The sequence below is a fragment of the Lepidothrix coronata genome, unplaced genomic scaffold (assembly GCF_001604755.1).
Source record: "Lepidothrix coronata isolate B3197 unplaced genomic scaffold, Lepidothrix_coronata-1.0 Scaffold40, whole genome shotgun sequence".
NCBI lineage: Eukaryota > Metazoa > Chordata > Aves > Passeriformes > Pipridae > Lepidothrix > Lepidothrix coronata.
In genome coordinates, this window is record NW_016690220.1 from 1,858,075 (window position 1) to 1,880,806 (window position 22,732).

General features: G+C 39.2%; 1 protein-coding gene across 2 annotated transcripts in view; it reads right to left on the reverse strand.

Annotated features, from left to right (window-relative positions):
- Positions 1–4,623: 4,623 nt before the first annotated feature.
- ERP44 (endoplasmic reticulum protein 44) overlaps positions 4,624–22,732 on the reverse strand; it is a 51,996-nt gene continuing 33,887 nt past the window's right edge. For both annotated transcript variants that reach the window (XM_017813217.1, XM_017813216.1), the window contains 7 exons: positions 22,183–22,298; positions 17,797–17,854; positions 16,325–16,441; positions 11,081–11,192; positions 10,497–10,638; positions 7,418–7,520; positions 4,624–5,214 (listed from right to left, as the gene is read on the reverse strand). In XM_017813217.1, the coding sequence (XP_017668706.1) occupies positions 5,113–5,214; positions 7,418–7,520; positions 10,497–10,638; positions 11,081–11,192; positions 16,325–16,441; positions 17,797–17,854; positions 22,183–22,298 (750 nt within the window). In that variant the 3' untranslated portion in view covers positions 4,624–5,112. The remainder of the gene's footprint in view (positions 5,215–7,417; positions 7,521–10,496; positions 10,639–11,080; positions 11,193–16,324; positions 16,442–17,796; positions 17,855–22,182; positions 22,299–22,732) is intronic.

The window sequence follows — 22,732 nt, forward strand, 5'->3', positions numbered from 1 at the left end:
CATGGTTATTTTAAATTTACTTTCACTTAATCCGGATTCCCAAACTCTTCCTGTGTACATCCCTAGGATATGACTGACTGTGTGTGTTTAGTAATGCACAGGGAAGTGTCAGCTGTCACAAGAGAAGGTGAAAATCTTGGGTGAGCAATGTGGAAAAAAGTCATGTATATCATGTATCACATATATCACATCTGCCTCCATCAGCCATATCAGATCAGCATCAGAACCAGCTTTTCCTCTTCTTCAGGTACCTTTTTTTTTTAAATTTGTGAATTTCTCACCTTCCTCAAAGTGTAGTTATGAATTAAACAATCTAAGCAGCAACCCTGCAGGACTGCTACTGGAGGATAATAATTTTCCGTAGTTCTTCAGCTCCTTGGCTTGTCCTGAGAACACCATACAGGGTGAAGAGCCAAGCTCTGGCATTCTGAACTTGAAGCCTCACCTTGCTTAAGCAGCACTTTCTGCAAGATGTTGCCCTTGCATCTCGTCTCCTGGCACCAACAGCACTCTGGTGGGAGAGCTGAACAGCTTCCCTGGAAGGCAGTGCTGCAGCCAGGCCTACTCCCTCAATAGTCTGTTATTCCCTCAAGGGTGACATTAGGCAGCAGGTCAGCGGCGGGTGAGGCAGCGAGGCCCCCTGCATGGTGCCAGTGCCGGCTGCATCCCCAGAGGATGGGACTGTCGAAAACATCAACCTGATACTGTTTACCATGTAAACCACGGGTGTTTGGGGCAGCTGCGCACCTCTTGCATAGGGTGCCAAAACAGCTGCTTCCACCCACACTGTAGAGTAGCTGCTGAGCCTTTTTAAGATTTTGGGACATGCTGTGGAGCCTGTTATGGGGTGAGATGCTGCTTCTGCTGGCTTTTTATAGTGGATACTTCTAGTGGTTAGGGTGCAGGACTCTCACCGCTGCGACCCGGGTTCGATTCCCAGCCCCCCGGGCAGATGGAGCTCGTCAGCCCTGTGAGGCAATCCATCTAAGAGAAGGTCACTCTAAACAAACCTACGTTCTGAGACCCTCACTGCCACTGTCCAAGCGTGCTCGGCCCCGGCAGATGAACCTCAGGATTAAAGGGTGGGCTCAGTTCAGCGCGCGCTGTGTCTCACCTAAAAAATCCACTGCGCAGGCTCGAAGAGTTAATGACCTTTCCCAAATCTTCACTCGTGAAGACTGGCCATTATTATTACTTATTATCTTACCACCCTTAAGAAGCCTGTTGCTGCTGAAGCTTCCATTGTTAAATAGAGAAGTGTTAACGTGTTTTTATTGTCACATAATCTACTGTTTGCCACTTTCAGGACAGTTCCCAGACTAATGCTGCTACTGTTTAGGGGGAACAGAAATTGAGGTTTGGAAGCCATTTTTTAAAGTTCTTAGATTGGTCAATTCATCCTGAGCTCTGGTTGAGTTCAGTTTTATTTAGGTGCACACTGAAGTCAGTGTTTAGATAAGGTTCCCTAGCAGGGAACACTGTCCAAGGAAGCATCCTATAGAAACAGCTCCTTGTCGATAACCACTACTTTGGTATCATCACTGGAAATCACTGTCTGCTAATGACAGATGATGGGTTTTTGTGCCTAGAGACACTGTAAGCAACTGTTAGTTACAGCACAAATAACTTCTTCTGAGCAGTTCTTCCTTATTGCTTTTAAAATACTGAAATTGCTATAAGCCAGAACATTACATCTATTTTAAGTAGGTCTGAGGCTCAGGGAAGCAATGTGTGCAAGAACAGTTTTCACCAGTATTTGCAGACATTTTCAAAACTGCATTTGTTAAAGCCACGGTAAAAATCAGCTGGAGTGCAAAACATGACCCGAGTAATTCAGCTCATTTGCTCCTGACCGGCAAAAAGCACTTTTCTTTAAATGCATCTACTTTGGCTGTAAACAGAGTTAGTGAGCGTGTAACAACTTCATAGGCTGTTCATTCCTTTGATATTTATTTTCTACATTTAAAGGAATACACTAAGAAAAAAAAAGTGTTCTTAATCAAAAACTGTGGTTGATTCTTTGTATGATTTTAAACTGCTGTATCTGCTTTCCTATCATATGCTGTGAAACCTCCTGCATTTAAATGACAGCAGCCACATCAGCGATCTTGCGGACTCCATCCTCTCCCCCCACGCTGGATTAATGCCAGGACAATCTAAATTCCTAAGACTGAATTCCTACCCCAGCTTATACAAATTCAGCCTGATATGCACTCAGTTTATGAAATGTCTAGCAGGAGAACTATTCTTCCCCCTTGCGTTTTTAAGGAAGCAATTTCAAAGCATTGTGTACACACTAGATGTGGGAGTCTATTATTTCAGCTACGATTTTTTAAAATAGGTGGGTTATTTACATATGTGAAGAAACATCAGCATCTGAGTAACCAAACTAGCATTTAAATTGCTAGGCATGTTAGCCAGAAAAATTGTAAGATATAAATAACTCTTTCAGACCAAATAAAAGTTTTTCCTATGAGACTGGCTGTAACATTTACTGAGAACGTTGGGGCTTATTTCCTTTCAGCATGTAAAAGATGAATCCCTCCCAAATTTTATATTATTAAAACAATTGCACTACCAAGATTTAAGAATCTGTATTGAGTTACCAAACACATGCTTCAGCTATTGAAATATTTACATTGACTGAAATTAATACAAGTTCCTAAAGTGCCACCTGCATCTAGTAACTCGTACACACATGCTAACTTAGAAATGGACTTGGCAAGTTCAATTAAAAAGAATTTGGAATACTTTTATTCCATATAGGGATAATACTAATATTTTTGACAACTTCTCATGTAAGCCTTGAGAAGTGTTAAAGGGAGTGGTAAGCTGAGCACCAAATGGTTAAAATACAGATGCAGATGATCAGAGTCAAACAGCTCAATCTGAAACACAACTCGGATTTTGTCCAGCGACTGCTCTCTCCAGGCAAATTCTCTGTATCACCAGACACATAAAAGCTCAGCAGCATGTTAGGCAAGGACAGCTTGGCTTTAGCTGTTCAATCTTCTGCTTGCAAATAGAAAAGTCACTTGAACGCCGTCACAGCCAGGTCACTAGTCATCCATTACCCAGGAGAATCAGGTCCAGCTCCAGTGAATACACACTGAAATTACTGTAGTGTGTAACTGTCATGAAACTACGTGTTACAGCTAATTGTCCACCTAGTGCTGGAATGCTAAAGCTCTGGGAACAAGTCTTTAGTCTGAAAAGCAAACTTGGATTAAGGAAGAGGGGTTGGCAGAGGGGGTTCATCTCTTTCTAGCTAAAAGTACCTGCCCCTGGACTGCTAGGTGGATTATGAGGAAGCATTTTCCTCCAGAAAGAGAAGTTTTGACATCTCCCACCAAACAGCATCTATAAATAAGAAGCCCAAGGAAAAATAGGAACCTCAGAGGAATGAGTACTTGCAGGCACCATGCAGGAATTGACTAAAATTTCAGGTGCCAGAATTGTGTAACACGACCTGTAAAAAACAAGTGGCAGCCTTAAAACCACAACTAGCTCACATCTTTAGATTCCAACTGGAAGGCAGTATGACTCAGCTGCCAAAAATGCTTGATTTGGCATGAGATGGAGAAAAGGAGAAGGCCAAAAATGCAGATTCACAAAAACAACAAAAAAGTATACCTGTAACCAAAACCTTGCAATACTTTTCTCAGCTCTTAAATCTGCAGCTGCTCAGTTTGCTGTAGCTTAGTGTAGGTGGGTACTAGTGATTCTGTCCTCAGAATCACTCCCTAGAAAGCTCCTGTTCCTGGTGCTGCAGGGGCTTGATTCAGGAGGCTGTCCTGGGATCAACTTTCGCCAGTTTCACCAGACCATGAAAGTCTTCTGTCAATAACTAACCAGGTGGCATCCGTAGCTGAGAGGCAGAAGGAATCCTGAACAGTTACTACACAAGTTGGGGCACTCTCCTAAGTAAACCTGAACCCAGTGTTCCCCCTGTCCAGAGAACAAGCTCACTTCTAAGGACACTAAACCTTGGGGGCCCAAGTCAGGTCCTCGATTCTTTGTAGTAAGTGTACTATACAAATTTATCTCCAACAATGCCCCACAAATTAACAGATGCTGTTCCATCTTACAGATTCTATGAGTTCATCTCACCCAGCAGCTTGAAGATTCATTGAGAAGAGCCCTCATGCTGGTGTAATTTGTAACAGAAAAGCAGTCATTCCTTCTTCAGAGCAGAATTCAAGATAATGCAATAAGTAAGGCACAAGCCAGACAAATAGAGTAACAGAAAATTTGCAGTGGTTCTTTGAACAGTAAGCACTGCCAGGAAGGCAGGGATCTGGGGGAAAAACAAACAAACAAAAACCCCCAGAGACTAATCCTAACATACATACAGATATTAATTTGGGACTGACAAAACTCAGATGCCAGGCTAGCCCCAGTCCTCTCTTACTATGAAGGGTTTCCAACATTCATGTTCTTTTAACACAACCATGTGGGTAACACAGCAATCTTAATTCCAAGAAATCAGAGTAGGTCAATACAGCCCCTTCATTCAAAGTACAGCCATTATCATTGAAACCTTTCCTTTCCTCACTTGGTATTTTAAAATTCAGTTTTGTTTAATTGCTTGGACATTTATAGCCAGTAAATCACCACACAAGATTCTGTAAAACTTTAATTTATTCCCCTCCCAAGTATCCAGAATAGAAGACCCTCTTAAGTTGGAGAAAAATGTGACAAAGAAATAGATTACCAGGATAGCTGTTCACATGAAGAAGAAAAAGCACATACTACCAAGGTTACACAGAAAACAACCCAGAAGTCCTATTTAATGGGATAGTGCAAGTTAACAGCATGTCTCTGGCAAGGATACCTTCATTTGGATTATAAAAGTTTTACAGAACAGAGTTAGATCAAGAGTCTGGATGGGTCTCTGATATTTTACGATAGCATTAAGAATGTACTGTTTGAAAGATGCTGTACAGAATGACCCACCAAACAAATGTATTTACAAGCCTGGGGAGAAAAAATTATTTTTCAGTTTATTCAAAATAAAAATACACATAGAATTATGAAAATATAGGTTTACTATTTCCACCACACAGAAGTCAACGCTGCTGTCTGAAAGGCTTGCAAGATTATTTCAAGTTTTTAAAGTTCATCTTTTTCCCTCAATAAGGTGTACCTATGTTCACTGGGTGCCAGTTTCTGGAATGAGCTTTCTGGTGGGCTGCTTGCTAAATCCTGAATTGGCTGAAAAACAGAACAAACAGTAAAATTGTTTGTTAGACTAATTTTGATAACCATCCACCTCCATAAAATGAATTTCTAGCATTAATTATGGGAGTGCATGAATGTCCAGCATTCCCACAAATTAAATTTTGTTTGTTTTTTTTTTTGTTTTTGTTTTTTTTTTTTTGAAGGCACATTATAAGCCCCAAGTAGGAAGAACAAACATGCACACACATATTAATTAAGCACTTTCAGTTAAGGATATTCCTTTTGTTGGCACATTGCAAAGGTAATGGCCATCACACAAGCTTCTGTACAAGTCACTTAGAAGTATTTCACATGTACCCCACTGTATATTTGCTTGAGTTTGTCTACCACTTGCTTTGAGGGTATTCTAATTTGTGTGTGTGTTTTATGAAATACACCAGAGCAAAAGAGCCATCGCTGACAAAATTTTTAGTTTTTTATGGAAACTAAAAAAAAATCCCACACCAAGACCAAACCAAAAAAACCCCAACACAAACCCCTCCATGCAATTCAAGGGACATAGGTGACCTAAGCCAGCAGCCTCCCGTTTAGTTAAGGCCAGATTTCCATCACACGCACATCCACAAGATGGCAGGATGCCATACAAAGATGAGGACAGAAATATCCCAGGTTTTGTGTGCATTTCTCAAGGCAGAATGGAGACAAGAGCAAGCCAGCAGCTCTAGGCTCCATGCCTGTGCCCAGATAGGCAGGCAGCAGGATCCAGGGACTCAGCAGATTCCTCTCTCCCTGGCCAAGCCTCCTCCTCACGGCAGGTGCCTCAGAGCATCTCTTCCTCATGCACTCCCATCCCCCTCCAAGCTGACAGACTGCCTGGCCTCTGTCTCAGTCTCCAGCCCTTATTTCTGCACCTCCTCCTGTTGACTTGAATTCTGGTTGCTCATTGAATTCTGAAGAAACACAGGGATCTACTGGTTAAATTAATTAGTGCTGAGACAGTTCAGCCCACGTGTTTTCTTGGCCAGTCATGACGACATTCAGAAGCATTCATTTTCCTGGCCAAGGCAAGCCCTCTAGGGCTTTCCTGCTTTTAAATCTTTTAGCTTTAAGCAGGGCAACAGGAGTCTGCACTCAGAAGGCTCAGTGCAGTGCCACCCTTACCACATCCCAGAGATAAACAGCAAAATGACCGTAGCTATAAATAGTTCCTCACCATGGGTTCTCAGGTGGCCTAAGGCACCCCAACACAAGGGCTCCAGGTCTCCTCTGGGACCAAAGTGGTTCCTCGAGCCCAGACAATGCAACGTATAACTTGAAAGAAGTGTTTTAAATGGTTATTTCTTTAGACAGTGCCCAAGGTAATGAAAATGTTCCCTGACAGGCCGTTACATTTGTACTTTTCAGCATGACACCAAGCACGTGAGCTGAGTGGTGTATCAAGAAGATACAAGGCTGATTAAGACACAAAAGACTGGGCTAAGCGGAGGGAATCAGGGCTGGTAATGTCTTTTCTTTCCTGAGACTGAGGTGCTCCTGAGTTTTGTCTGGAGAAGGATCTAGTAGTTGCGTTCCTGAAGAGATCCCAGGAGTGACTTCCAGGCATGTAATTACACAACATGACAACCTTGGAACAGAACCATGAGGAATCCAAACTGACAAGTGCAGCCTGTGAGTACTACTGATGCCATTTGTTAACTGCATTAATAAAAGCAATAAGGCCTATTACTGCTTATCCATCTTTTCTTGATGCTCTAAGAATCTGCCTCCTGCTTGGATTGGCAACTTTCTACATAAAACATAAAAATTCAACTAATTGCTCTTTCCCCTCAGAAGCACCCTGTAATAGTGAGTTGTGTGGGAAATAACGCAGCTATGATGTATTATCAACTTTTGCACTGAAGTCACATGAGAATCACGTAAGTCACATAAGAGCAGCTCTATGAGGTCAGAAGAGTCATCGACCCCAAGATCTGTTTCAGTGGAGAAAATATATTTTCTTATAATTTTCCCTTATTCAAGGCAAACAAGTACCATACGACCCCTAATGCTCTCCTTGCCTTTACCCAAAGGAAGTTAAAGTGCCAAGCAGAATTGGCAATGTTACACTTCTGTAAACAGATTTCTCTTTCAGGAGACAGAGGCTAAAAGTATAAACATATTAGAAAGTACAGCTCTGACGAGGAGTAAAAAAAGGTCCTTACTATGGCCAAATTAAATGTATTTGTTGTAACCTTACCTGACCAGGTGCTACATCAGTTGGATCCGGGCCATGATGAAACTCTCTATGCAGTTTTCCAGAATGCAAGTCTAGTACAAATTGCTTCAGTTTACCTGGAATTCTGGAAAAAATTAAACAGAAACCACCACATGTTTATTACAAGTTAAGTCCAAACACAGAAGATTTAAAATGCACTGTTTAGAGTAGCCAACTTTTCTTTATCTAGCACACTATGCCCACTTTTAGGTGATTATTAGAGGACACGAAGCCAAATGGTTTGCTAAGGTACCCTACCAGCTTCTCTTTCTTTCCACTGTCTCTTGAGAACACAGCAAGTATTTAATCTTTTCAATAACTCCCACAGAGTTGTACCAGCCGATAACTTCATTGTATATTCCCTTCAGCTCCCCACTAACTGTAATGTAAGAGGGAACAGCAGGTTCCAAATGCACAGTTTACAGATACAAATGACAGTTGGGTACCAGTATTGACAAAACATCTTTGAAAGGCTCTCTATTACCTCAGCAACTGCATATACACCAGAGATATGCACTAAGAGGATATCAATGTAAACCTAAACTGAGATCATCTTACAGTCACCCACAGCAAACGTGCTAAACTACAGCATCCAATTTTATTTGTGAAATGTCAGATAGACTAAAAATCTCAAAGTGAAGAGTTGATCTAGTAAGTATTAAAGATGAGATAAAAGACTATAATGAGCACTATGCATGCAATCAAAAGGTAGTGTCTGAATAGAGACAGGTTTTGTAGGGAGTCTTTCATCAAACCAACTATTACATTTAGGAAAGAGGAACAGAGTGTGGTCAGACAAGCTATCAGCAATATTTCAGATAGTCAGAAAACTCCGTGCATAAAATGCAGCATAATATAGAGTCAGAGAGTATCACTAAAGCAATGGTTGTAACTGATCAGTATTACAGTGGCACTTTAAGGGATCTCTTCCCTTCCCAGGTAAGATCAGGAATTAGTACTGATTGAGAGAAAGAGGTTCATTCTAGCCTGGTGATAGGGACAGCAGAATTACTGCTCCCTGCTTTACCTTGGGCTCCTGACCTCTTCTAGGTCAGGCAGATTGCTGGAGACATTCTCCTTTCCTAATGCAACAAGGGCACTTGGTACCTACAGCCGTGTGTGGCTTAGCCTGTTCTTGCTCAGAAGCTACAGCTGAACACTCCCTGCTATCATTTCCAATCTGGAACAGCAGGATGAATAGGGATGGGTGGCCAAAGCTGATGGTAAAATATTGAGTGATGGTCTCATTTGCCTATGAAATGCCCATTCTCCAAAAAAATATGAACTTCCTATAAAGAGAGAGGAAATCTTTTGGTGGGCCAGGTCTGGAAGTGCCATATGCAAACACTACTGGCTGGTGGTGACACTGAGATTACAAAAGACAGCCTGGGGCCAGTTTGTAAAACAGTCCAGGAAATGTACTAAACTGACAGATATCCTTACAGGTAGATGAAAGTCTCAGAATTAAGATTCTACTTATTATTAAAAACCAAAAAGCCCACACAAAACCGACAAAAAAACCCAAACAAACCAAAACAAAAATTCAAACCACATACACAAGAGGGTATCACCCCAGGTGCTCCAAGCTCTCCTTGTTTTCAAACTGTTTGTTAGATATTTCTATGTATCAGCCCAAACTCCTAGAGTAAGGTTGAATAATTATTTATCGTTAGGCAACTGTCTACAATCCTGACATCTCTTCCAGCTTCATTTGTATGTTACAACTGGTACACATCAAGCAAGTAGCTCTTATTATTCTGACAGTTTCACAGAAACAGAACACATAAGAAACACAAAATGAAAGTCTAAACTAAACATCTCTATTGCCCACATAAGAGATATTAATTTATTTTAGGGCTGTTTAAAAAGTGGCAATAAAAATAGTGTTTTTAAAACGTAAATATCCTGCTATTTTTTGCTGACATTTGCGGTGAACACAATATTCCACACAAATAGGAACACAAGGAGACCAATAGTCACTATCAGAATTTCAACATACATGGCTTCAGAAATTTGAAAAGCACTATTTAAGATATATCAAACTGAGACCACATTTAATAAGCCTGTGGAGAATTACAGAAAGCAGCTAAGTTCAAACCCTCCTTCCAAATGTCAACATTTCAGGTAGAAAAATGCCTCCTGGAATGGCAGAATCAGACATGGGATTACATTCACACTGCATGCTAAATCTGAGCTTTGAATCCTTGGCTTTGACAAAAACAAAATATCCAGCCTAGGCATCCAACCAGGACTCAAGAGGCAGTGCATATGCAGGTACTTCCTTTGAGGACAGAAACTGGAGTTTTAACACCCAACCAGAAGACAAAGATAGAGCACTTGAATAAGGCTGAAAACCCCTGAAGAGAACGTTTAAACATCTTCATTCCTCAACTGAGCCATGAGAGACAGAACATCTGCTTCCAAAGCAGTGCAACATAAAGAGACAGGCTGATGTAATGAGGATTATCACAGTGGCATATCACACTTGAGCATTCTGATACTTTGCTCTCATGTATTTCATCCAGATAAACATGACAGTGATGGTCCATTTTCCAAGTTGCAGTTGGAAGATTTCTAAAATCCACACAATAGGGATTTCTCTGCCAGCTTTCCAGATTTAGACTAATGCAGGAAGGCTAGAATTGCACAGCAGGAAAAGTCAAAGCAGTAGGCTGGGAATTCTTACATGGTACATTTTACAGTAATCCCTGAATAACAGCACTTACACGTTCCATGCAGTATTTTAAATCTATTAGAGTTAAGTGATATATCTAGATCACTACTAAAAATACCATGCTAGGCTGCAAGTGCCTAACTACTACAGAAAACAGCAAAACTTCAAAATGAAAGAGTGGCATCTAAAAACTTGAGATTCTTTTCTTGCATAAAGTAATACAACTCCATTTAAACAATGAATTCACACCAACTCATATTGCTTTTAGGATTTGACACTGAATCACACAGATTTACTCATCTTCCTACCATAGTACTGATTAAAGTATGAGCACACACCTTTTCCTTTGTCCTTCTCAAATTAAAATGCATAAAGAAAAATACTTACGACAAGTCACTGAAGTCTGGAAAGACATACATGTGCCTGAAGCTATCAATGGCAATGACAGGACAGTCTGCTGGAGTCTTCTGAATGTGCAGGAGTGGGTGCCTGAATTTGTCACAGTCAGCATGGAGGAAGTTTATTGTACCTTAAAATCGTGAGTAGACAAAAATCCGTATTGAAACTTTTTTAGTATTATCTTGAAACCCTAACCACTTTCATAACTATTATAAAGGTGGAAATATTAGATACCACATGCAAAACTTGAAAATAGATCTAAATTTTTAACTAACTCAACCAAAATAACAGATTTTCTTAAAGTGGGGTTTTTTTCCATATTACCAACTGAAGCTTTGTTTAATGCCCTGTCAAAATGCATTAAGTCATTTAGACAAGAAGGATTTCTAAAACAGTTATTTACTAATAAATTGTGTATCTATTTTAATAATTTCCAAAGGAATGAGTCCTCACTGTCAGAAGTGCGTAAAGCCCTTTGGTCTCAAGAGTTTTAAAGCTCGGATTCTGTTTGGCCTTTGCTTCTGCTCTACTGAGTTGCCTGGAAAAAAGAAGTAGTAGGAGTTACTACAAACCTTTTTCACCTATTAACTGTCGTGCAACCTCCTGTTGGAATTTCTCTAAACTCTCCAAGTCATCTTTCATATGGAAAAGTATGAGAAAAGGAAGACCTTCTTCTGTCAGTTCCTGCAGAGAAAACAAAGGACAAATCACATTTCTTCCTTTCCTTAAGGGCACTTAAGTGATTCCAGGAACTTTCAAATTCAGTGAGATCTCTACTTTAAAACACAGATGAAAGAAAAAGACTAAAGACTAACTGCTAACCCTTCCTCTAAGATACCTGAGTGATAGAGTTAACCAATGTTTCCTTCCTCTTATCATATACAGCAGATAAAGGATGACAGTATTTCATTGTCAGCATTTCAGGAAGGGATACACTTGCACTGGAACACTTGCACGAAAGAAATAACCCAATCCTGAGAAAACACAACATCTTCATAGAAACAACAGTAAGGCCTGAGTATCAAATGCTATGAAAGGCTGAGGGTGTATTCTAGACCCAGTCCCAGCTTGTTCACATAGTAAGGTGGTGCTTTCTTAGCATAACACAATGAATAACCCTATCTCCTCCCCCCAGTAAAGAAAAAATCAGAAACTAATGACACAGCCATATCAGTTATCAAGTACTGCTCTTCTGCCAGTAAGTGTGTCCTGACTGGTCATCTGTGTAATGCTATTGCTAAATTCACAGGCTAATATATTACTAAAATTGATTAAAAATGCAAATCTTTGTTGGACAGGCAAACTTTAATTCCTCATAGGAATGCGTCCTTGCAGTCCAAGTGCCTTTAAAAAAATTTCTGTGCCGAGGGACACATAAATACAGGAATTCCTTGAATAATTTATTCTGGATTTTTCTTTTACTTAAATCCAAAACACAAACAATATGCACTTGCTTGCTTCAAAAGTGATTTTTAGGCACTTATGAACATCAGCTCAACTCATTATAGGCTGATTGAAAAAAAGCATCATTTATCATCTAAGAAATGCCTAGAGTTGTCTTTCATTTGCACAACTGGTGTAACAAGCAAGTGCTGCTAATGCTTTGATTCAAGCCTGTACCAGCATAAAAATTGTGCTTTTTGAGAAAGACAGCACTGGTTCGTTCTACCACCAAATAGAAAAATTTCTTCAGATATTTTTGATTTGTAGTAAGTTGGAAGAAACACTTTCCCTGTCAGCAGGCAGCCAGTTACATGGTGTACATGAAATGGCTGTCCTTCTCCCTTCAACCAAATCCATCAGCTAAGTTGAAGCCTGGTCTTTTAACAGCAGATCCTCATAACTTCAGTGCTCTTGAAACCCAAGCTTCCCAACTCATCTATAAACCAACAACTAATCCTATTTGCTCATTCTCATTTTTACGTGTACAAATGTAGCTGAGTCTCAGCATCCTCTCCTATTACAGGATGCTAAAAATCTGTTTTGTACCACTGCAGTTATGGCTCTGTTTCCCCCCTCATTTCACAAGGTACATTTCCAGAGGGAGAACTAAACAGAGTTTAGTGTTCTGGTTCTAAGGTCCCCTCTTGCTTGCAAGCAGCTAAGAGGACAACCTCAGCAAGTTACATTAACAAGATCTATTAACCTCCAAAACAAGTTGTTAGGACAGCTGGCTTGAATGCCTTGCTAATCTTGGCCCTAACTGGTTTCTATACAGTATCTTCCTTTGCTTTTCTATTCCAGCTTTCATAGCATGCCTCACTGATGAGCACACAGTAAGTAAAATAGCTATTTCATTTGCACAGACTGCTCCCTCAAAAGCTGTTTCATTTGGCCCTGAGAATATCGAAAGATTTTTCATTAGATCTGAGCTTCTCATGTTACTTCTCCATGCCTTTGAGAAACTTTTTACCCTTTCAAAAACTTAAAGTTCAGCAGCATCATTAGACCACATAGGTTCATTGCATTCATAGAATCATAGAATGGTTTGCATCGGAAGGGAACCTTGAAGATCATCTAGTTCTAACTCCATTGCCGTGGGCAGAGACACTTGCAACTAGAGCAAGTTGCTCAGAGCTCCTTCCAGCATGGGATGGGGCATCCACAACTTCCCTGGGCAACCTGTTCCAGTACCCCTCCACTCTCACAGTAGAAATTGTTTTCCTAATATCTAATCTAAACCTCCTCTCTTTCAACTTGAAGCCATTCCTCCCTGTCCTGTAGCTACATGCTCTTGTAAATAGTCTTCCCCATCTTTCCTGTAAGTTCCCTTCAGGTACTGGAAGGCCACAATTAGGTCACCCCAAAGCTGCCTCTTTTACAGGCTGAACATTCCCAAGTCTCTCAGCTTTTCCTAAAAGAGGAGGTGCTCCATCCCTCTGATCAACACAGTGGCCCTCTGGACTCGCTCCAACAGGTCAAGAGGGCAGAGCAGAGGGGCAGAATTCCCCCCCTCACCCTGCTGGCCACGCTGCTTTTGATGCAGCCCAGGACATGATTGGCTTTCTCGGTTGTGAGTGCACATGGCTCGTGTCCAGCCCCTCATCCACCAGCACCCCCAAGTCCTTCTTGGCAGGGCTGCTCTCAATTCATTTAACACAGAACTAAACAGCCAGATTACAGGTCAAACAGTGATTTCCTCTGAATGAAATCACTGATTCCAGCAGCCTATTCCTGTCAGGTACAGGAACTGTCTCAAATGGGTAGTCTCCTCAAGTAGAAGACCTTGCTTCAGAGTTCTATTACTATGTGTTGTCTAAAGTCACAATGATGAACTCTGTTCACATTGGGCATCTTCCTGCCCAGAATGTTTACCAGATAATGAAAGCACTAAGAAAATGAGGGAAAAACCTACCAGCAGTTTACAGAGACCAATTTTGATTTTAAAAATTAATTTAAAGTCTGTGGAAGAATTTTTTGTCTTTATCTTAACTTATAAGGTATTCTAGTACCATAAACACAGTTTAACAGTCACAGCACTTCATATTTTTACCTTGTACTGCTGTGCAGTATGCACAATAAGTAAGAGCCCATTTAAGTAACTGTACAATCTAAGCAAGCAGAAACATCTCCATTTTGGCATGTTTAAATTTGTTTGGCTACTGGCAGCACTGAATTTTTTAAACAAATGTTGCTAGGCAAAATGTCACATTGGAATTGTTTCTATCTACCTAAGTAAGTAGGAATCAAGAGCTAAGAGAACAAACAGAAAAATCACAACATACTGTGGTACAAAGCTGACAGTGATGAACCTTTGGCTTCTAAGGCTCAGAATCCTCTTTCACCACGGGAAAAGTACTCTGAAAATCTACCACACACTTCTAGAGATGTTAACATGTGGCATTCTTTTACATATTGAGTTGCAAATGAAGAATTAAGATTTGTTAAGTATCAGAACTTTCCAATAAAAGTTGGCAGGACTGACTAGAAGAAAGTCAACCAAAATGGTTTAAGTAATAAAACCATCCTGTCCCTCCCTCCGCCACGAAACCTGAAGCATTCCATGAGCCCAGAACAGCAGTGTTGGATGCACTGCAGATTCAAGATCAAAAGAATTAAGTGTGCAAACTGAGAATGAATCATATGACTGATTCTTCGGTTTCTCCTCCAGTGTGGACAACATACTGCAATTTGTTACAAACCTCAGCAGAGTTTCTAGCAGGTGCTGTGGCTGTGTCAAAATACTCCTTTAGAGATACTACAAACTCGATAATTTTCTAAAGACGTTTTTTCCTGTTGTTTATTTTACAAGAAAAATCATAATACGGAGTTGGAAAAAGACTAAAGAAGACTAAGTTACAAAAGAAAACAAAAAAGCATTGAAAGACAATAATGGTAATGAGAAGAAATGAGATGTTTAAAAGCAAATTGCCAAGTTCCACCTGAAGAATTACAGCCAAATAAAGAAAAGTAAATGAAACAGCACATGCAGCTAAAAACGATTAAGATTGAACCAGTGCTCAAATGCAGACTGAAAGAAAAAACAATAAAAATCACAGTTTTTATTACCATTCCCAGAAAATTGCAATTCCACGGTCAGTCACAATTTCATGTGCTTGTTTATTAGATAATGCTTTGGAAGTGATTAATACAGTAATATTTTTCTACCACTAACATTAACATTAAACTTTAAAAAACAGTTATAACTAAAGGATAGTTCACAAGTGTTTTATTCTTTCAAATTGTTGACATCCTGACATGGGCATTTTCTACCCTGACTAGAAGCATTTTTTCCAAGGTCTGGATCTTAAATGTATCGTTTAGTCATGACATCCACATAATAATATATACTTACTTTAGATGAATAACACAACCTACCCAAGGTGTTACACATCCACACACGCTTACAGACACACACATTCTTAGCCTTCAAGTGTCCACATTCCGCAAAATCACCAGACACTTCTTATTGGACCTACATGCATCAAAGCTGGTCCTGCACTTCAGTCACAACAACCTCATGCAATGCCATCAGGCTAGGGGAAGAGTGGCTGGAAAGCTGCCTGGTGGGAGAGGACCTGGGGGATCAGCAGGACCAGGGCAGTGATTACCCCCTTCTACTCAGCACTAGTGAGGCCACACCTCAAATCCTGTGTTTAGTTTTGGGCCCCTCATGGCAAGAAAGACATTGAGGTGCTGGAATGTGTCCAGAGAAGGGCAATGGAGCTGGTGGAGGGTCTGAAGCACAAGTGTGATGAGGAGCAGCTGAGGGAGCTGAGGGTTTAGCCTGGAGAAGAGGAGGTTCAGGGAGAAACTTACTGCTCTCTACAGGTCCCTGAAAGGAGGTTGTAACAAGGTGGGTTTTGGTCTCTTTTCCCAGGTAACAAGCAATAGGACACAAGGAAATGGCCTCAAGTTGTACCAGGGAAGGTTTAGACTGGATATTGGGAAAAATTTCTTCACTGAAAGGGTGGTCAGGTATTGGAACAGGCTGACCAAGGAAGTGGTAGAATCACCATCCCTGGAAGTGTTAAAAAAACCCACATGGATGTGACACTTGGGGACATGGTTTAGTGGTGAACACAGCAGTGCTGGGTTAACAGTTGGACTCGATGATCTCAGAGGTCTTTTCCAGCCTTAGCCATTCTATAATTACAGCCTCTTACTTTGGTAGTGTATGCAACTACAACAAGTCTGCCTCCAGTGAATTTCAAGTCTAAACAAAAAGCACCAAAAGAATGAAAAACATTATCTGACAGCTATTTTCTGCCTAAAACAAACTATACAAAGTTCTTTGAAGTGAATTAGGGACCTTGAAAGAGACATTTTGGTTTTGAGAAAAACCCCAAAACTAGAATTGTAGAAAAAATTCTTACCTCCCCATTTTCAAACGTAATTTCTCTAACTAGTGGTACACATTTATCTTGTGTCCATGCATAAACCAAATCAAAATTGGTTAGCGAGCCTAAATACACCATATCTGGAGCATTTTCCTGTTGAAAAGAAAAATACAGTAGATGACAAACAATAAAAGTGACATTGCTACCTACAGAGATTAACTACTCAATATAAAATAACAATATTCATATAAATATTGAAAGTAAATCTTATACCAATTATACCCTTGTGCATGCAAGATTTCAATTAACTATTTGATAAAAGTACAAATGGAAAATGAATATTAGATATGACAATTTATGCAGTCAATGCCACTTTTTAAGATAAGTTATAAAGAGTTGAAAAGATACTTTGTTTCCCAACTGGAGATGCTTCAAATAAAGGCTATTTAGATTTTTGTTAGGTTGAGAAATAGTATCTCCAGATGTAAAACCCCCATTTAGATATAAACTAAATGCAGACAGCAAGCTGCTTCATGCTGATAGTTATAAAGACTCATCAAAACCCCCTCCTAATGTCCTAGAAGGACTTAAAATTGGTATTTTACATTTGCTTTGCCAAAGAGATATGAATAAATAATAGTTTTCCTTTATTTGCTAGTAGTTTTAACTTATAATTCAGTGCTGACATCCTTTAATTTAATTACAATTTTGGTTAACATGAAGTGAAGCATGACTTTGCAAGCTGTGGCCATGATTAAACACACCTTAATTCAGAAATGCCATATAAATTAGGTAACCTAATAAATTCTGTTGTTGAAAAAAGAAAAAAAGAAGGTTTGAAACTCCCTTCCTCCTGAGGTCTTTTTTCATCTATTTTCTCTTTTGTAAGCAGCTCTTTTCCTACATTAAATTTGCAAAAGGAGTAGATTTTTAGATAGTATGTCTCTAAAAAGCAGCTCTTATAGGTTTTCTTCTGTACTGAATTTTTCCTCAAGTGAAACTATATTTATGAGAGTTTGTTAACACAGAGTAAATTTTTATTTTTTGGGGGGTTTTTTTAGTTAGGAGAAGAGCTCTTAACCCTTGTGGACTAAAGTACACACAAGACAGGCAAGTGACAGTCAGAAAAATATGTAGTAATTGTTACATGCTTTGAACAACAGGAAGTGCACCAGCTTCATACATTTTTAAGAGTTCTACAGAACACACAATATCTATACACATAATGCGTTGACTGTCTTTCTCAGAAAAAAAAAATTAATTGTGGACATTGACATTTCAAGTGACAGATTTACATTTTGTGCATTAACTGGCAACACATGAGATGGAGATCTCTTTCACTGACTCAGAAACACGAGTTTCTATGATCCTATTTCTCGCACTATTTAGTGATGAAATAAAACCAAGATTTGAGATGCAGTAACATACTGAATGATACAAACAGTCTTCACTTGTTCATATTCACATATAACGACAATAATCAGAATAAAATACATAGTTACACTTACCCCTGGTGGCTTGTAGATTATATTGTCTCCGCTAAATCTCTCTGCTTTTGAAATAGCCCTACAACAAACCAACCAGTAAGCATGTCTTGGTAGACACAAATCAAATAACTGAGATACCAAAAATCATATTTTAATTTGCTATCCTTGCTTTACTTCTTTCTTTTTTTACCTCTTCACGATTTGAAAATTAAAATCCTTCATTTTTAAAGCAAACTGTACAGTGACTCCACAGAAACTTGACCTGGCTAGATAAGAGGGCATTAATGGAGTCAGCAAGATGTACCCCTAAGATCAGAAGAGTGGACTAAAGGCATTGAAGTGCAAGTGATGAATGCCAGTACAATTCTGGATAAGAGATTGTCAGGGAAATTAAAGAAGTGAATTAAAAAAAAAAATCTTAAGGAAGGAGAGAAAGGTGGATTCTTGTTTGCATTTACTCTTCCTGTTCCACTGTTTACACTAAAAATTTACATCTTATCTACCCTGATAAAGAAGGGCTTTGAGGTGTTCCATCAGCACAAGCAGTGGGAAAACGGATGGCAAGTAAGCCCACACTGTCTTGTGTTATCCTCAAAACAGATCTAGAGAGCAGACACAGCATGCAGTTCCTGGCCACTGATGATATAGTATGTGTGTACCCAGAAGACATGCAGTTCCTCCTTGGTGTTCAGCTTACTATGTCACCTCAGTAAGTTCCTCTCTTGCCTCCAGAATATTCTGTGGTTCCTTAATCCCAGTCACAGCAGAGCACCCTGAAAGCTGCTAGCTTGTACCCGAAAATTGCCATCTCTTATTCAAGCAAGTTGGGACAGCTACGATTCCAACGGAGGAGACAGAAAAATAAAAGGAAAGAAAGCTCTCAATAAAAACAAACCCTTAAACAATCTTCAGATATATAAAGAGGCCTCCTCACTCCTTCTCTCCCATGCCTAGCTGTTCCAACGTAAATCAGGCTGGCAAGACAGAACTGACTAGATGCATATGCCACAAAAAAGTAAAAGTGCCCATTTCTTTTCCCTTTAACACAAGCTAAAAAGAAAGAATGTCAGCCTTTGGGAAACATTAGGTAAGTGTTCCCCCTTCTCTCTCCTCTAGGTGCAATATAAACATCGGTGAAGGCTGATTAAGAAATGTAAGAGGGAAATAAAAAAGAGAAGTCAAAATATCTCAATTTATCTCACTGCAAGATTAGCTAAATCTTCCAGGGGTCTGAACAATTTAGCGTGCCAAGAAAAACACAGACAACGTAAGCCTTAACTCAAAGTACCTAAACTTTATTTCCTTCATTTGATCTGATTATCCTTTTCTTATCACACAGAAAGGATGCCTTGCATAGTATGTTACACCTATCAGTATTTGCATCAGTTTACAGATGCGTATTTTGAAATGTATTTTTATATTCCAGGCAGGACTCCTCACACAATGTGAAATTAGGCTTCCTAGTGACCACCATCACTGACAAAAACCACTCCCATACCAAATAAGCCTTCACTGAATAAGAAGAAAGTGAAGACGTAGAAGCCACCTGCCCAATCACTGCTTGATAAGATGATGATAATCTATAATGAAATACATGCTCTGGGGTAACCCTGTGGTAGAAGCCAAAATGTCCTCTTCTGCTCTTCCACTTCAGTAGCTGCAGTTGTGACTGATTTTTGTTTTTCAGATAACTGAAATAAAGTATGGACATGATGTGAAAATCCCGAATGCCTGAAGATACACCTCTTTAAAACAACTACTAAAACGGAAACACTTCAGTTTGCATTTCGTCTCTTCTTGAAGCAGTAATGTAAAAGGGAACCTCTTGTAACCACACAATCCCCCCACCCTCCACTGTCATATTTACTTGCTAACAAAAAATTAAAACAGTTCCTAGATTCATCACTGTCTTCCGTAAACTACTTACAGATCATCACAGCCTTTTAGGATAAAAGTATATTTTGGATGGTTTTTGTTTTGTTGTGGGGGTTTTGTTGTTGTTGTTGTTTTGTTTTTTTTTTGGTTGGACATTCTCTTCTGCTTTCATGAATGTTTCAGATCCATTCCTCTCTAGTTCTACTTCTAAAATCTGCCTCCAATAATGTCTTCATCACATTCTTCACCTATCTCCTTCTGCCGACATCTCTTCTTTCACTAATCTTGTTCTATTGCCACCTCAGATCTGTACAGAACTGTAAGGATCTGTTCATTAAAGAAGTCTTTTAAGCATCAAGATGATCTACAACTAAGTACCATTAATACAGTTTAAAAATAAGCTATTACAAGTACCTAAAGCCAGAGTAATTTTGGCATAAGGGGACTGTTCTGCCTTGACAGAAATCAGCAAAGTAATTATTTTTTTTCCTGTCAAATTGATTGTTTTATTTGAGCTTACTAGAAATTCGAACAACTGCTCACATTACCTACCATATACCTCCCAAGCCACATAGCTGTTGAACTCTGTTCATAGCAAACCCAAAAATACCTCCCAGGGTCTGTCAGGATGCTCAGTCAGAAGAGTCTGACCGATCAGTGCCAGCTCCCTGTGAAGCATTTTGCTATATATAATCCAAAAAGAAAACACTGATATGTGGCCAGTATCTCCCTCAGAAGTGTTTTCACATATAGGTTTTTTTAGGAATCTTAAGAGCCAAGCCACTCACAGGTGAAAACATTTAGTTCCCAAGGTTGCTGCTGGGAAGGCTGCACTTTAAAACACTAACAGCTCCAGGCTAGAAAGGGAATGGGAGTCTGGAGATAAGAATAATGACAAGCCTGCTGTGCAATCTAGTTATATAGGTAGGTTAAAAATAATCAAACTCTGATCCATTCCATTATGTCTGACTATTGCTTATATCTGAACAACAAAATATAAAATAAAACCCCCATAGTAACCACTTCAAGAACAATGTCCAGCAACTAAATGATAACCCTGAGTGGTGGGAAACTATTTCTTATTACATGTAATTGACAGATAGCAAACCAGAGATGAACAGACTCAAACAACAGGAGGGAGAATCTTCAAAGTATTGCTATCTTCCTAATAATTTTTAAAAAGGTATTTCTGAAAAGACCAGAAAGCTATATGAGGGGGCAAAAAATAACTTAAAATTCTAGTAACAACTCAGACTGCCTGTCCTGAGAGCAAGCCTGCATGCACTCATCAGAAAATGCTTGAGATAATGGACACTCTTTGGGGATAAGACTGACAGACCTACAGACCACAGGTTTGCCTGCTTACACAGCCATACCATTACCTAACTGGGAACTGAAAGCCCTGTGTACTCCCACACATTGCAAATACTCTCCCCCACCCCCAAACTATTTCTGGAGACATATTAGAAGAGGCATCAGTGACTGGCAACAGATTTTGTTCAAGCAGATGAAACCTCTTCTACCTCAATACATCCTCTCAGTTTCTCTGCTATTCTCCACCACACCCAGTTCAAAAAACTTGAGGCAACTTTAAACATTATAAAAGCTAGCTTAACCCATGCAAATTCCTGATCCTGAAACTGTGGGTAAACTGGAAAACACTGCATTCCCATTAATGCCCAATCACTTCAAATTAGCAATTGGTGGTGGCATATTAAGCATTGCTGAAAGAATCTATAATTCCATTTCATTATGCTAGTTATAAAGGGAATCACTCTCTCACAATTTGTTCTTCTTCTTCCAGTGAATGGCTTAATATTTTAAAATATCACTGTAAATCTGTATAACAAGGAGAAGGTTGAATTTCTGTAGGTTTTTCTTCTAGGCTTACACTCCATAGCTCACCAATGCAATTGCCTTTCTAAATTGTTGCATTGACCAGTGACATAGAACTAAGACCCAGGCACAGAAATTAGGCATTTTGGAACAAGGCCTGCTACTGAAGCATCAAGAGGAAATGAGCAAGCAACTACATGCTTTACAGGGAAAAAATCCTATAAAATAGAGGGAAAAGACCCCTTCAAAAAATGGTCCTATTTCAAAGAAAAAAAAACACCTAAGAGGTTGCAAAAAAAAGAGTTACTCAGTCTGCAAAGCTAATGAATTTTTTTCAAAACATTTTCAAGCTCTTCCGTACTTGTTCTTCTCTCTCTCTAAAAAAGCAGATTTTTCAGACACAACTGTCTTTTACCCCCTGAAACCTCCCCAGTTACACTTAAAACAAAACGAAAAAAAAGGGAAAAAAAAAAGAAAAAGGAAGGGAAAAAATAAGAATTGAATTTCACAGCAAAGATTAAGGTTAGGAAGAGTTTTCCCCTTCTATCCTCTCAGTGTATTTATCTATTAAGGTCTAGTCTCGTCAGTTATGAAACGCTGAAAGTATTAAAGAAGTCCATTCAATTAAATTTATATACAACTCATAAACAGAATTTCAATAAGTCAGTCATGCAATCAACAAGTTTTCACACTTACCCAAAGGCAGATAGGAACACACAATCATCATGCAAAATATTCGCTACTCTTTCAAAGGTTCTGTAATTGTCTGAGTCCTTTTGCTCAAAGTATCCAACAATATTCCTTCTGCTGCGCTGTAAAGACAAAGACAAAAAAATAATTTGCACCAAACTATCAAAAACTATCATTACTCCCTATGGATATTAAATACAGAGATGCCATTCATTTGACAGTCATTAAATGCAGCAATTATGTCTTTTCTGCCTTTTCATTATTCAGAAGCTTCCTTGCAAGTATTTTTTCAGTGAGAAATATTTTTTAAATATTGTGTCAAATGCAACATATTATTCTTTTCAAATTATTAAAGGCAAAATAAGTAATTTGGTTGTGGAGTGAAGGTGCCTGAAAGTTAAAAATTATTTCAATATAGTAATACTGCAAATGATTCAGTTTTCCACTCAGTTAAAAAAAAAAAAAGTACCGAACATTTCTGAATGAAAAAAAAAAGTAAATATGTTCTTTAAATACATTATGTTCCACCAATTCAACATTAAAAAAAAAATAAATA